Consider the following 15,406-nt stretch of genomic DNA (forward strand, 5'->3'; position numbering starts at 1 on the left):
AACGACCACAAATTAATTATTTAACGTGATTATTACGTGAACACTATCAACAAACTCTTTAATTTAAATAAAATACGTCTAATTGGCTGTTTATTTGTTCACGCGGCGGCGTGAGCGTGCTACTGACAGTGTCATGCGTGCGCAATACTAAAATAAAGCCGATAAAGCGCTGTTTTGACCTTGAAGTAGTTTCGTGCGTCTAGGGAACGCGTGGGCGGTAAGCGGTGTAAAGCGCTGTTTTTTCTTTTGTCACATTATTTATCGTATGATCCCTTGAACTTAGATTGTTATCATTGTTCTACATTTAGATTTTAGAGATGTCGCGTCGTTTTAATCGATTTTTTTGTTGAAATCTGTATTTATTTACCTCTCTGATAATATTTGTTCGATTATCTATTATTAGTATTGTCGCTAATCCGTTTTAATTTTGATGAATTACATAACCTATTTTTGTTACTAACCTAACTTTTAAGGAATGACAAATATCGAATAGGGAACTTTTTTTAAGTCTTTGACTGCCAATAGGAAACTGTTGAAGGCAAATCTTCCGCTAACGTCGGTCACCGGTGACCACCACGGCGTTTAATGTGTTAATGATCCTTGAAAAATGTTGGACTAAAAATAGTTTTCTGTATTTTTGTTTTGCTACGAAAATACAAGAATGAAACGACACGCTTTTTATCCCCGAAGGGTTAGGCAGAGGTGGACATTATGGCACGTAATGCCGCTATACAATGTACCTCGCTATACCTGCCTCGTTGGTCGAGTGGTCGCAAGTGCGACTGCCGAACAAGGGGTCTCGGGTTCGATTCCCGGGTCGGGCAAAGTGTTACTGGGTTTTTTTCGGATTTTCGAAAAAAATCTCGGTAGTAGCACGGAGTCTGGAATTGTGTCCAGGACTTTGGTGTATGGCAATAGGCTCACCCATATTACATGGGACTTATAACACAAATGGTGAAAAGTGGGTGTACATTGTACAGTGGTATTAAGTGGCGTAATGTGCATCTCTGTCTACCCCTTAGGGGATAAAAGGCGTGACGTTTTATTCTTGTATTTTATAGCAAAACAAAAATACAGAAAACTACTTTTAGTTCAATGTTTTTCAAGGATCATTAACACATTGAACGCCGCGGTGGTCACCGGTGACCGACGTTAGCGGAGGATTTGCCTTCAACACTTTTCTATCGGCAGTGAAAGACTTAAAAAAAGTTCCCTATTCGATGTTTGTCATTCCTTATAGGTTAGGTTAGTAACCATCACCAATCAACCACCACTACATAAGCAACCTATTCACTCTGGCTTTGAAGACACCCAGGTTATACCCATCAGGAAACACCACTGAAGTTCCTGACTCTGGGGCTAACCGGCCATTATCCGTTTTTGCCTGACGCGGGAATCAAATCCGCCACACGTAGCACAGCAGCTGGTCACTCAGCTACTTTTTTTTTAAAAAAACGTTGCCCCACATTAGGATTTTGTCCTGTGTCGTGGGTGCGTTTACAAACATACAAGTTTACATACACATGACACCCAGACTCGAAACAAGAATTTGTGGATCACACAAAGAGTTGCTCCGTGCGGGAATCGAACCTGCTACCAGTTGCCCAGGCACCGCACCAACCGTGCAGTCATTGCTACTGTGGCAACCGCACCATTTCTGATGAAGTAGTATAATATAAAACGTGTAACAAAAAAGGGGTATACATATCAAGTGCGCGGTTTCTAGATAACATAACAAACGATACGGGAAGGGTTTTTTAAACTCATGTTTTTATGGGAGTAAGTTATTTTTACCAATTTTTTTTTTCATTTGAATTAAAATGAGGTAGATAGGTACTAGGCGATCAGATTTACAGAAGAAATGTTTCGTAATTAGCGAGTGACCCCTATAGTGTTGTGACACGTTTGTATGATTTGAAATCAAGAACCATGCGACACCAAGTAAGCTGAAACTTTGTGTAGAGATTCTATTCAACCTGTATTCTTCAGTGCTTCTTGATGTATATGGCTATTTTGTTACACGCTGTATATGTATGTAGGTACTTATTTATAATATGTATTTAAGGGACAGTCAAAATGAAAACCATTGACAGTCAAATATTTTATTAGTTCATGTGTTTACAAGAGATCTTTATATATTTATACAATGTGATAGGGGTGAGACTTCTAACCCGTTAAGGCTGAGACTACATCTAATTTTCTCGACAAAATTAATAATATGGGGGGATGAACCCCCTCCCCCTAAAAATTATGGCTATTTTAATATTTTTTTAATGTATGTGTTATAAAGGTTGTATGCGTCTTAGAAACAAAAAAACGACAAACGGTAGCTAATAACCTTGGCTAACTAATTCATTACTTTTTTCATATGTTTGATAATGTTTTGGTGAGAAAAAAATTATTTGTGAATAATTTTTACCGAAAAAATCTACTCAAAAATCAACTATTTTTCAATATTTTCAATTAGAGGTTCAACCCCCATATTATTATTTTTGTCGATAAAATCAGATGTAGTACTCAGCCTTAACGGGTTAGAAGTCCCACCCCTATCACATTGTATAAAATAAAATTATATAAAAAATATATTATATAAAAAAATTGGGGATTGAACCCCCTCCCCCTAAAAATTATGGCTATTTTAATATTTTTTTTAATGTACTACGGCACGCTTGGTCCTTTATGTGTTATCAAAGGTTGTATGCGACGTAAAAACAAAAAAAAAACAAACGGTATTAACCTTGGCTAACTACTTCATTACTTTTTTCATATATGCATAATGTTTTGGTGAGAAAAGAAATTCTGAATTATTTTTTGGGGGAATTGGGGGTTTAACCCCATATTATTATTTTTTTGTCGATAAAATTACTTGTTTCCATAAAAAAGGGATCTTTAGGTTGTATAATATAACTTTCGGGAGACATACAAAATAAATTATTAAGGTTATCAAAGTAACTACTTGACGAGAATAGTAGCAGCGCGACTGTCGCCGCGTCGTGTGTCGCGGAATGCTGCTCATGAATATGAGCCTCTAGCATGGCTTGAAACTAGTCGAGTTCTTCGTCAAACAGTTACGTGAGTAAACCGATAACTATAATAATTGTTATAATAATCAACTTGCACGGTTCTCTCACATTATCCTCTATTTCATTGTCTGGACTTTAAAAGAGACTATGACCTCTGAGTTTGTTTCGGCATTTCTTCTCAGAGTAGTCGGATAGGAAATGCCGGCTTCATCTAGCTATTTGAAATATTGACGTGTAAAAGTGTTATTTTATAACCTATTTACAGAAATAAATATCATTTATTATTTAATTTATCTTGAGGTTGTATCATCGCCTTGCTAGTCGTCGTCATTGGTGAGGTCTATCACCATCGGTAGACGTCTTTGGGCTGGTGGCGATGATGGTGGCGATGACGATGGCGATGACGATGGGGATGGGGATGGAGATGGGGATGGGGATGGGGATGGGGATGGGGATGGGGATGGGGATGGGGATGGGGATGGGGATGGGGATGGGGATGACGATGACGATGATGTCCTTAAAATAGCAATTTTTCCGTAAATTTTAATAGGAAATATAGCAGCTCCGATGAGGTACTCCAAGTCTCGAACTTCTTTGATTTCTTCTAATAATTTGTACCTCAAACCCTTGGCTAAATTTTGCATCATCTCCCCAATCAGAGCAGCTCCGTTTGCCCTTATGCCTTGCGCTGAAGCAACCTCTGTTCTGGAAATTAAAAGAAAACATTATGACACTATATGGGTTTTACCACACCAATCGATCGATGCCATCGATCGACATCGGTCGACATTAATCGATTGGTGTGGTAGCTTTAATTAATCGACGGATACCGGTCGACTAACCAATCGATCGATTTTCGGTCTATGGTATCAGTTGACGTAGATTCCGGAAACTATCGATTGACATCGACCAATCCATTCTACCATCGACAGATAGTATCTATCTACTATCGATTGATTGGTTTAGTAGAAACTATCGATAGACGTCGACTAATCCGTTCCACCATCGATCGACGATCGCTCGATAGAAAATCCCAACAAACAACAGTTGGGCAGAAAGCCTGCCAGGCATAATCACTTCGCCAGGTCGGAGGATCCTCCGACTGAGGATTTTCTATTTATGTTTATTTGCACGTAAACTTTACTTGTGCGATGCCGGATATTTATGACGTCATCCTTTAGTTTTGCTCGTCAATAGTCTATATGCGACTTCTGTCATCTGTCACTTGTCTGGTGTCGCCACAATACCATAAAAAATACTGACCCAAATGAATAAACAAATAAACAGCTTTTGTGAGAAGATGGATGGCAGATGAATTAGTTTTAAGTAAATAAAATTATTGTACATTTTTATACCTCGTTGGTCGAGTGGTCGAAAGTGCGACTGCCGGACAAGGGGTCTCGGGTTCGATTCCCGGGACGGGCAAAGTACTACTGGGCTTTTTCAGGTTTCGAAAAATTTCTCGGTAGTAGCACGGAGTCTGGAAACGTGCCCGGTATATGGCAATAGTCTCACCCCCTATTACATGGGACTTGTAACACAAATGTTGAAAAGTGGGTGTACATTGTATAGCGGCTTACATACCGTAGCCTACCCCTTCGGGGATAAAAGGCAGATAAATAAACGGGGGTTCGACTTACCGAATAGGCAACATATGTTTTTCTATATCAGAATTTTGATACTCTGGCAATATGAACAACCCAAGTGAAGTTAGGAACTTTATAAATTTCTCAGCAAAATTGTATCGCAGGCGTCTCTCCATATATTTCAGATACTTCATGTAGTTACAGAAACTTTCTCCGTACTCCTGAAATATGTATCAAAGTAAATATTAGCGAAGCAACATTTCTTTATCGAAGAAAGAAACTAATTTTACTCAAACTGACATGGTCACTAACACTAATATTAGAACTAGTCGAGTTCCTCGTCAAAACACTACGTGAGTAAGCCGATAACATAATAATTAACTAATATTAGAACTTAAGACGGGATATTTACCATGTTTATTTGTGTCTATGAGTTTCCGATATTTCGGCACTGTTGCAAGCGCCATGATCACGGATGAACTGGAGTTTATGCGGGTGGATGTTTAAGAGCAGACAAATCGATCTACCCTCTTTCTCGTTCGTTTTTTGCTGACACTTGTCACTTGTATCACTTGTAACTTGATTCAATTCTCGACACACAAAACTCACTGTGTCCGCTCGCGAACTTTCTTCTTTCTTGGAACTTTTGTGGGTTTTACACAATTGGATCACTGGATTCCAAGCTCTAGACAGTTCAAACCCATCCTCCCGGTTCATCCGTGATCATGGCGCTTGCAACAGTGCCGAAATATCGGAATTGCATAGACATAAATAAACATGGTAAATATCCCGAATGATAGAATTCTACTAATGTTTGGGGAATGTTCTAACATCTATTCACCCCATTCCTGTATCTATTCAACATTTGAATTCTATTCACAACGCTTTATGTTAACCCTTCACAAGCTATATTTTACAGCACATGTTAATGCGCGCATCGAAACAGAGATGGCGCCACATGTCTGTTAAAAAATTCTAGCTATGTGCAACACTCATTCTGTTTTAACTGTACAGTCCGACTGCACAGTTAAATCGTAAGGTGTGTAGCGTGCATTAGTTGTGTGAATTAATATAACAACTTACAACGTAAATAATAGCCATCCATTAATTACGTCACACGTTAAGGGGGAGAGGGGGTCGACGAAGTGTGACTTTATGTGACAAGGGGGCGGGAGGGGTCTTAAATTTCGTGACGTCACATTTCAATTATTATAATCCAACTGTTAAAACACGAACTTGGAACTATGTATTATCGAAACACTCAAAAAATTCTAGATGTAAAATAGGCATGTTCTCCTACTAGTCGAATTCAATACTTTTTTCGAAACGTCAAAAACGATATTTTTTATGAACTTTGTCTCACCTCGCCCAAAGCGAGAGAAGTAATTGGATGATTTTCCCCCCTCAAAAAAAATCTGTTAAGACACGAACTTGGAACTAGATATTATTGAAACACTAAAAAAATTCTAGATGTAAAATTATAAAATGTGACGTCACACTAGGGAGGGGGAGGTCCCACAATTGTGACAAGGACAAAAATCATGAAATTCGTGTAACGTAATTTATGGATGGCGATAACTAAAAACTTATACATAACTACATGACTGCACGGTTGGTGCGGTGGCTGGGCAACTGGCTGCCGCGCAACGGGTAACGTATTCGATTCCCGCACGGAGCAACTCTTTGTGTGATCCACAAATTGTTGTTTCGGGTCTGAGTGTCATGTGTATGTGAACTTGTATGTTTGTAAACGCACCCACGACCCAGGAGAAAATCCTAAAGTGGGGCAACGCTTTTAAAAAAAATATAGTAACGTAGGAGGTAACGTACGTAGTAAGCCGATAACATAATAATTAACTAATATTAGAACTTGAGACGGGATATTTACCATGTTTATTTATTTCGATGAGTTTCCGATATTTCGGCATTATTGCAAGCGCCATGATCACGGATGAACTGGTTCATCAGTGATAAACATGATAAATATCCCGTCTCAAGTTCTAATAATAGTGTTAGTGACCATGTCAGTTTAAAAACTTATAATAACTTGAAACACTTACAGGGCCGTAGTTTCTAAGATTATCGTTCGAGCTCCGTACATATAAAACATCGACTCCAATCAGTTCATCCGTCTCGCTTGTGAAACAGCCAACTGTGAGGTGCGTGTTCAAATGTTCGCGTACGAAGGATTCAAGAGACTGCATTGACGCCTCGTCCGAGCTGAAACCTGTATGATAGAGTTACGTTAGGAAAGAAAGAAAGAAATCATATCGTAACTATTATTTATTTTCAGCCATGGTCGTCCCACTGCAGGGCAAAGGCCTCCCTACCCTCCTTCCACTCATCTCTTTGTAGAGCTTTCTTTGGCCAATCCTTTTCATAGGCGTCGAGTTCATCCCGCCATCTCCTTCTGGGCCTGCCGCGGCGTCTATTGACGTTGAGTGCGCTCCACTCAGTAGTGAGTTTTGCCCACCGCTCGTCCGACATGCGGCAGACGTGTCCAGCCCAGTTCCACTTCAAGCTTGCGGCTAACTACTTTTTTTTTGGAACAAGCCCTCCACAACCTCCCATATCGCTGCAACTCCTGTGCACCAGGATCTACAGTAGATACAACCATGAAAACACCGGAACACTGAAGTCCGGCGCGTCCCAGGGAAATGAATGACTGTCTTGGATCCCGCAACGAAACAAATCAGAAGATGTTATTAGAGGAGAAGAAAAAGAAAACGATAGTTTCCACTTCCCTCGGTGAATTTAATGCAGGAGACAGAATGACTTAAGCCTTAAGGCACAAAAGAGACTGCACAACTGGGAAAAGCCCAGTCGCCAAGCACCACGGAAATTTTACTTAAAACTAAAACAACAATTTGGAACAACATTTTGGACCAAGCCCGCCACAACCTCCCATACCGCTGCAACTCCTGTAAGCTAGGATCTACAGTAGACACAACCATGAAAACACCCGAACATTGAAGTCCGGCGCGTCCCATTGACTGTAGGTATTGTAACTACTATAGTACTGATATGATTACATGGTTTTTTTTATGGAATAAGCCGGTAAATCAGCAGACGGATCACCTGATAGTAAGCAATCGCCGCCGCCCATAGACGCTTGAAACACCAGAGGCGTTACAAGTGTGGTGCCGGTCTTTTGGGGGTTAGGAATTTAAGGGTTGTTGGGGAATCGACGATTGGGAAGGGGGGTAATTGGGGTACCTAATAAGATTCAGAAATCGGCGCTCAACTAACAACGCCATTTATTGGCGAATGTACGAACTAATTTATTAAACAGGCATATTTACTTGAACTATGTTAACTTACCTAATGCCTTAATAATATCATCGTCCAAAATTACAGCAAAAATGACTTGAAAAGCGGCATTGATGTCCTCCTCCCTCAAATGTTGAATGTTGAATCTGAAATAAATCAAATAACATGTATTTTTTATATGCAACGTCATACCTTTTATCCCCGAAGGGGTAGGTAGAGGTACACATTACGACATATAATGCCGCTATAGGTAAAATATACACCCACTTTTTACCATTTGTGTTATAAGTCCCATGTAATAGGAGGTGAGCCTATTGCCATATATTGGGTATAATTCCAAACTCCGTGTTATTACTGAAAATTTTTCAAAAACCAAACAAAGCCCAATAGTATGTACTATGCTCGACCCGGGCATCGAACCCGAGACACGTTGTCCGGCAGTCGCACTTGCGAACACTCGACCAACGAGGCAGTCATTACGTCCTTAGCCAATAGTCAATTGAAATCATTAGTCAAATTAGCGCCGTAATGTGCACCTCTGCCTACCCCATCGGGGATAAAAGGCGTGACATTACTGACATATTTTTTTTAATGGGACAAGCTCGCATTACCCTCCCACACTGCTGCAACTCCTGTAAGCCAGGATCTACAGTAGATACAAATATGAAAACACCGGAACACTGAAGGATTACTGACATATACACGGTGTAACAAAAAAGGGGGTATGAACTAAAAGTAAAGGAGATTACAGAAAATTATTTAAAATATGTAAAATTTTGCCGATTACTTTAAAACATAAATATCTTTTATTAGTTATCCACCATGGAACCCAAGAACATACCTTAACTTATGTGAACAACACTCTTACACGATCTATGGCTGCTGGTAGATTCAATGTACCCAGAGTCACCAATTACTATGGTGACAGGACACTAAACAAGAGAATACCTTACCTATTAAACAATCTGCCAGCAGACATAAGGACGTAAATTAAAATTATATTACTTAAACACTTTTAATTTGTAAAAACATATATTATTAACATAGAGATTCAGCGACCCCACAGTCAAACTATTAAAACGGTTTTGTGGGGCTTAGTATATTGTAATGTAATTAATATAGAAAATGAATAAATAAATAATAATAATAAACTGATAACTTCATACTGGACTTATGGTGCTTTTCCACCACAGATGTGCTATGCTACGTTGCTGTGGATGCGTTTGGCATTAATCAAACATATTCATGGGTACCCATAGCTTAGCATTGGTAGTGGAAACGGACCCAACTAAGATATATGGAAATATGTGTGCTGGATGACTACTATGGTTGTGTTCTATGGATGTGTGCTATGGATGAGTGCTATGGATGTGTGCTATGAATGCATACCATAGATGCGAGCTATGGATGTGTGCTATAGATGGCTTTCCTACAATTATGCAACGCATACTCAAGCTGCGCATCTTCCTCGCGCAGCTACATTGCAACGGCGCATCTTACTCGCACAGCTACAAAGCTTAGTATCAGTGGAAACGGTCACATAGTTTCCCAGCTAAGCTATTATATCCTCGCAGCATAGCTATAGCACCCTTATACAGCAACTAAATTTAAACTAAACTTCACAAACTAGTTTCGAAAGCTTTGTATGATTTTCCGATTCAAAACTACATTTCTATTTCGGTATCTGACGTCTCGTTTGACGTTGTACATACGACTACATTTAAAGCTGCACTGAACCAGTTTATCACGGCCTCGCTTTGTACGATCTTTCCTAATATTCGAGGGTCAGTTTATACTGGTAGTATAGCTTGATGTGCAGCCGTGGGTACAATGGAAACTTATAACTTGTGTTTCGTGAGTCATAGCCTAATATTGAATGGTTATTGGTGCAAGGTGTAAGTGGGAGCGGTTTTGGAACTTCCTGTGTTAGATTAGGTGATGGAAAATTGGGTTTTATATGAATTAGGTCTTTAATTGCCTTATGTATCAAGGGGGTAATCAAGTGCACGGTTTCTAGACAACAAAACAAACGATACGGGAAGGGTTTTTTAAACTCATAACGAAACAACGCAAGCGTTGTTTCACGTCGGTTTTCTGTGAGGCCGTGGTATCACTCCGGGCGGGCCGGCTCATTCGTGCCGAAGTATGGCTCTCCCATACTTAGTGTTAAATATTTATATACAACTAGCCAACCTGTATAATGTAAAAAAATTCGTGAATTTTCTTTGCTATAAACCTCACGGAGCCCGAATGCAATTTTAACCGTGGGATTCGGTTCGTGCGTTCTGGAGTTATAGCGTCAGGAAGGAAAACCTGACTTATTTTTATATAAGAGATAACTCATATAAAGAGCAAACGCATAGAACAAGTGTTAATTTCAACAACACGTTAGCTTAATAGGAGTAAATAACATAAAATTAAGTTAAGAAATTTAGTAAAAAAAACGCACTTACTGCCGAGAATATTGATCAGTAAAAAATGACAGCGTCCTTCTATAATTTGGTTCCATTGTCATGCACTTCGGGTGAGGCACAGTGCAACAATGACTCAGTGACTATATGTAGTTAGCGCATCGGCAGTGACGTCAGTCAGTCTATGTACCGTTACAACTTGTTATCAACGCCCTTGAACGTCAACATAGACAATGAATATAATCAATAATTCATTACTTCCTTACTACATACATTTTCATAAAAGGATATCATTTATAAACATTACGTCATTTAATTATTATGTTATCGGCTTACTCACGTAACGTTTTGACGAGGAACTCGACTAGTTTCAAGCCATGCTAGAGGCTCATATTCATGAGCAGCATTACGCAACACACGACGCGGCGATTGTCGCACTGCTACTGGCGATTCGAGCCACGCGCCCATCGCGCCCTCTGCCTGGAATCGCGCGTACTATCCGGCGCGCGCGACGATGTTGGCTCGTTAGACTCGCTCGCCGGCGGCTGCGCAGGTGTTGGGTTCGATTCTCGGGTCGACGCAAAAACGGTGTCACATACCGCGCTCACTGTGTCACACTCCAGACCCGCAACATTGTAGGCTGACGCAGATTGCAGACTTGGCTTCCAGGCAGGAGGTAATGCCCAGCCACCGTCTCTGTTGAAGTTGGGACGACGACTTATTTCGATAGCCTCACGTACTTTCCGCGGTACGAAGTATTTCTCCCTCGCTAGTACGGAGACCTTGTCGAAACGGAGGAAGTGAGTCGTGCCCGCGCTACAAGCATGCTCCGCTACTGCCGATGTATGAGTGTCCCTGTTCTTCACACTGCGTATGTGTTCCTTGAGTCTGGTTGTGATGTTGCGGCGAGTTTCCCCGATGTAACTCGAGCCACAGTCGCACGGTATCATGTATACCCCGGGAACTGCCAGTGGATCCTTATCCTTAGGCGAGCGTAATAAGTTCCGTAATTGACCGGGTGGGCGGAAGATCGTCCTGATGCTGTATCTTCGGCGTAACAGGTGTCCGATGGTGTCGGTTACTCCTTTCACATAGGGTAAGAATGCTGGAGTCCGCTCCGCAACTGCCGGTCGTCTTTTACATGATGAACTCGCCAGTCGAGTACATTGGCGCCAGTTGTACCCATTTGTTTCCAGTACCTGTTTAAGGTGATCAAGTTCCGCGTCAATGTACTGGGGATCACACAGGTTCAGTGCCCGGTTGATTAAAGTACGGGGAACAGAGGCAAGGTGGGAGGGATGATGGTGTGAGTCGGCTCGTAGGTATCGGTCCGTGTGTGTCGGTTTACGGTAAACCGTGTGTGACAGGCGGCCGTCCGTTTCACGCCTCACGAGCACGTCTAAGAACGGTAACATTCCCTCTTTTTCCTCCTCAGTGGTGAACTGAATGCTACCGTGCACCGAGTTTAGGTGTCCCACGAATTCAGCCACATGTTCCCGGTTGATGACGGCGAATACGTCATCAACATATCTCCACCAGTATCGCGGGCGCACCGGGGCGGATGTTAAGGCTTGACCCTCAAACCACTCCATATACATATTAGCAACCACTGGCGCTAGCGGCGAACCCATAGCAACTCCGTTCACTTGCTGGTAATAATCCCCTCTCCACAAGAAATAACCTGTTGTCAGGCAATGGCTTACACAGTCAATGTATCCAGTAGGTAAATCTGTCCCGCTCAAAGTTGTGGTGATAATATTTATTGCCTCATCTACTGGAACATTTGTAAAAAGTGATGTGATGTCGAAACTCATGATTATCTCTTTTTCTTGGAGTTGGATATCAGCCAATAGTGTGATGAAGTGACGGGAATCCTTCACATATGAGTTCGTTTTCCCAGTAAACCGTGCGACTGTGGCTCGAGTTACATCGGGGAAACTCGCCGCAACATCACAACCAGACTCAAGGAACACATACGCAGTGTGAAGAACAGGGACACTCATACATCGGCAGTAGCGGAGCATGCTTGTAGCGCGGGCACGACTCACTTCCTCCGTTTCGACAAGGTCTCCGTACTAGCGAGGGAGAAATACTTCGTACCGCGGAAAGTACGTGAGGCTATCGAAATAAGTCGTCGTCCCAACTTCAACAGAGACGGTGGCTGGGCATTACCTCCTGCCTGGAAGCCAAGTCTGCAATCTGCGTCAGCCTACAATGTTGCGGGTCTGGAGTGTGACACAGTGAGCGCGGTATGTGACACCGTTTTTGCGTCGACCCGAGAATCGAACCCAACACCTGCGCAGCCGCCGGCGAGCGAGTCTAACGAGCCAACATCGTCGCGCGCGCCGGATAGTACGCGCGATTCCAGGCAGAGGGCGCGATGGGCGCGTGGCTCGAATCGCCAGTAGCAGTGCGACAATCGCCGCGTCGTGTGTTGCGTAATGCTGCTCATGAATATGAGCCTCTAGCATGGCTTGAAACTAGTCGAGTTCCTCGTCAAAACGTTACGTGAGTAAGCCGATAACATAATAATTAATTTAGTATGTCTCACGAAAGTTACAATAAAATTACGTCATTTATCTTTATATTATAGAAATGCATTTTAAAGAGACGAATTATGTATTTAAAGAATAATATACTAATAACGCCCGAATACTGAAAAGCTACTCAATTCTATGTTGTACTTAAATATCGTGCTATCTCTATCATTTTATAAATAATTGGTAAAGACAGAACTAGTTTTGAGAGCGACTTAAAATTGAGTAGCGTTTGAGTATTCGGACATAAGAGCCTGCCATTACAAATCCAAATCTTCAGGTTTTCGGATCAATCGTAATTAATATTCTTAAATATCGGTTATTTTAATAAAAATCGGTTATATTAATAAATTTCGGTATTTAGAATCATATTTATTTGTAACATTGTTTACGGTTTTCCTTAATCCCGTTACTCTAATAAATGATTATTTGTTTGACAAAGTCATTTTTATCTTAAAGTTTCGACCAATAGAGTCGCCGCGTTAACATTTGTCAAAACAATATTAAATATGGCGCTGAATCAATTAAAACGCGGCAAAAATTTACAAATCCCTGCTCTATACAAATATAACTTCTGTATATAAGTTTAACTCAATATATTATGTAATATATCTTCTATTTTGTCGTAATTATAGGGCGTGGCACGTTTATCACTGTCTAGATAAATCCAAGGAACTTACTGTCCGTAAGAGTGGTGTCCTCATGGAAAATAGTGACTGAATTTCAGGAGGAGAAGACTTCCATCACTATCTCTGGTCACACAAGATGTAGAACAGTATAAACTGACCGTCGAATGTACGGAAAGGCCACACAAAGCGACACCATGACACATTGGTTGTGTCTAGCTTGATTCCCAATATGAATGAAAGAGATGTTTGTTCCCGGGCTTTTCCAACTCAGAATCATTTTATAAAGTTTCACATTCACAGGGGTCGATGTAATAGCACTCAAATCACTATTTTAGTATCACAAAATTGGCCAGTTACATAATATGATCGAACGAAACAGCCGACGGTCGATATTTATCAAACTTCACTGAGTTATGAGCTAAACTGCTATCGTTCCCAAATACTCGAGTCCCTATCTTATAGAAATATTGATATACCTAAATAATATCAGCAATAACTAGATACAAGTGTGGGAGAGCCATGCTTCGGCACTGCTGGGCCGGCTCGACCGGAGTGATACCACGGCCTCACAGTATACCGACGTGAAACAACGCTTGCGTTGTTTTTCGTTTTGTGAGTGCGGTTACCGGAGGCCAAATTCCCTCCTTCCCAATCTTCCCTATCCCCGATTTCCGAACAACAACCCTTAAATTTCTAACCCCAATAAGCCGGCAACGCACTTGTAACTCCTCTGGTGTTTCAAGTGTCCATGGGCGGCGGTGATTGCTTACCATCAGGTGATACGTCTGCTCGTTTAGTGCAGTATTGATAACCCATGCAGTCTAATATCTATCTAAATCTATATTAGACTCTGTATTAAACTCTTCAGTTCCTGCGTGGCTGACTGACTGACAGACAGACAACGCACAGCCCAAACTACTGGACCTAGGAAGCTGTAACTTAGCATGTTCCTCGGGTAGTGTAGGCAAGCACTAGCACTAGAGCACTAGCACTGGATCCCCGCGGGAATGGGAAACGGGGTAAATGATAAATGATATTTATTTTGCAAGTAGGTTACAATGTAACTCTTTTACACGCCAATCTCTTAAATAACTAGATGAGGCCGGCATTTCCTATCGGACTACTCTGAGAAGAAATGCCAAAACAAACTTAGAAGTCATAGTCTAGACAAACTCAATTAAAGATGTCGAAGAACCGTGCAAGTTTATTCTGTAGTGGTCTTTTGAGGAAAGAACCACAGCAGTTTGAGCGGACCTGTTCAGATGGCAGCACGCATGTGTCAGTTTACAATTAGCTCAGCTGACGGCTGTTTCTGAATGATCCGACAAACAATACCAACCAAAAGAACATTTGGGTAGGCCACACAAATGCTCAAACTGTCAGAATATAATTAACTAAAAATAAAATGACTAGCCAAAGTCTCACACGGTCCTCAAACTAACAATTTAAAAAGGAAATATAAAAATAAAAAAGGAAAAGTATATAAAAGAAGGAGAGTCATCAGTTTCTGTGTACGGAGTCGCTGGCAGGCGCTGGTTGAGCTATAGGTAATATGTCTCCTCTACATAAACGAATTTGCTATAATCTTCACGCTCGGCAGTGGTTCGGAGACCGCAGTTTAAAAAGTTCAGGAACCGTACTCTGCTATTGTAATAGTTGCAAAATTGTAGAATAGAATAGAATAGACATTTATTTCTGAGTATATGTTATGCATCGAGATCTTAATATAATATAAATAGTTTCACATACACTATCGTTGTCGGTGTAGAAATATATTTTTTTTATGAATAAAATAACATCTAAGGTGAGGGGAGGTCTCTCCTTCTCGGGTTTGACCCGGTGGAAATGAGCACCGCGTCCCGCGACCCGCAGGAAAAACGGTGCTCATTGCCCCCTACTAATTATTAATTTGCACGGTTGGCGCGGTGGCTGGGCAACTGGCTGCCGTGC

The 15,406-nt window shown here is 41.2% G+C and overlaps 1 protein-coding gene across 6 annotated transcripts in view; it reads right to left on the reverse strand.

Annotated features, from left to right (window-relative positions):
• Positions 1-2,828: 2,828 nt before the first annotated feature.
• Positions 2,829-15,406, reverse strand: part of LOC118280421 (leiomodin-2) — a 28,989-nt gene continuing 16,411 nt past the window's right edge. For 3 of the 6 annotated variants that reach the window (XM_050701957.1, XM_050701958.1, XM_050701954.1), the window contains 2 exons: positions 4,664-4,830; positions 2,836-3,728 (listed from right to left, as the gene is read on the reverse strand). In XM_050701957.1, coding sequence (XP_050557914.1) covers positions 3,341-3,728; positions 4,664-4,830 — 555 coding nt within the window. In that variant the 3' untranslated portion in view covers positions 2,836-3,340. Of the gene's footprint in view, positions 3,729-4,663; positions 4,831-6,669; positions 6,837-7,930; positions 8,026-10,332; positions 11,178-13,507; positions 13,929-15,406 lie in introns of those variants that run through there. The other 3 variants (XM_050701956.1, XM_035600505.2, XM_050701955.1) reach the window with 3 other exon arrangements.

Source organism: Spodoptera frugiperda, chromosome 21 (assembly GCF_023101765.2).
Source record: "Spodoptera frugiperda isolate SF20-4 chromosome 21, AGI-APGP_CSIRO_Sfru_2.0, whole genome shotgun sequence".
In the NCBI taxonomy this organism is placed as follows: Eukaryota; Metazoa; Arthropoda; class Insecta; order Lepidoptera; family Noctuidae; genus Spodoptera; species Spodoptera frugiperda.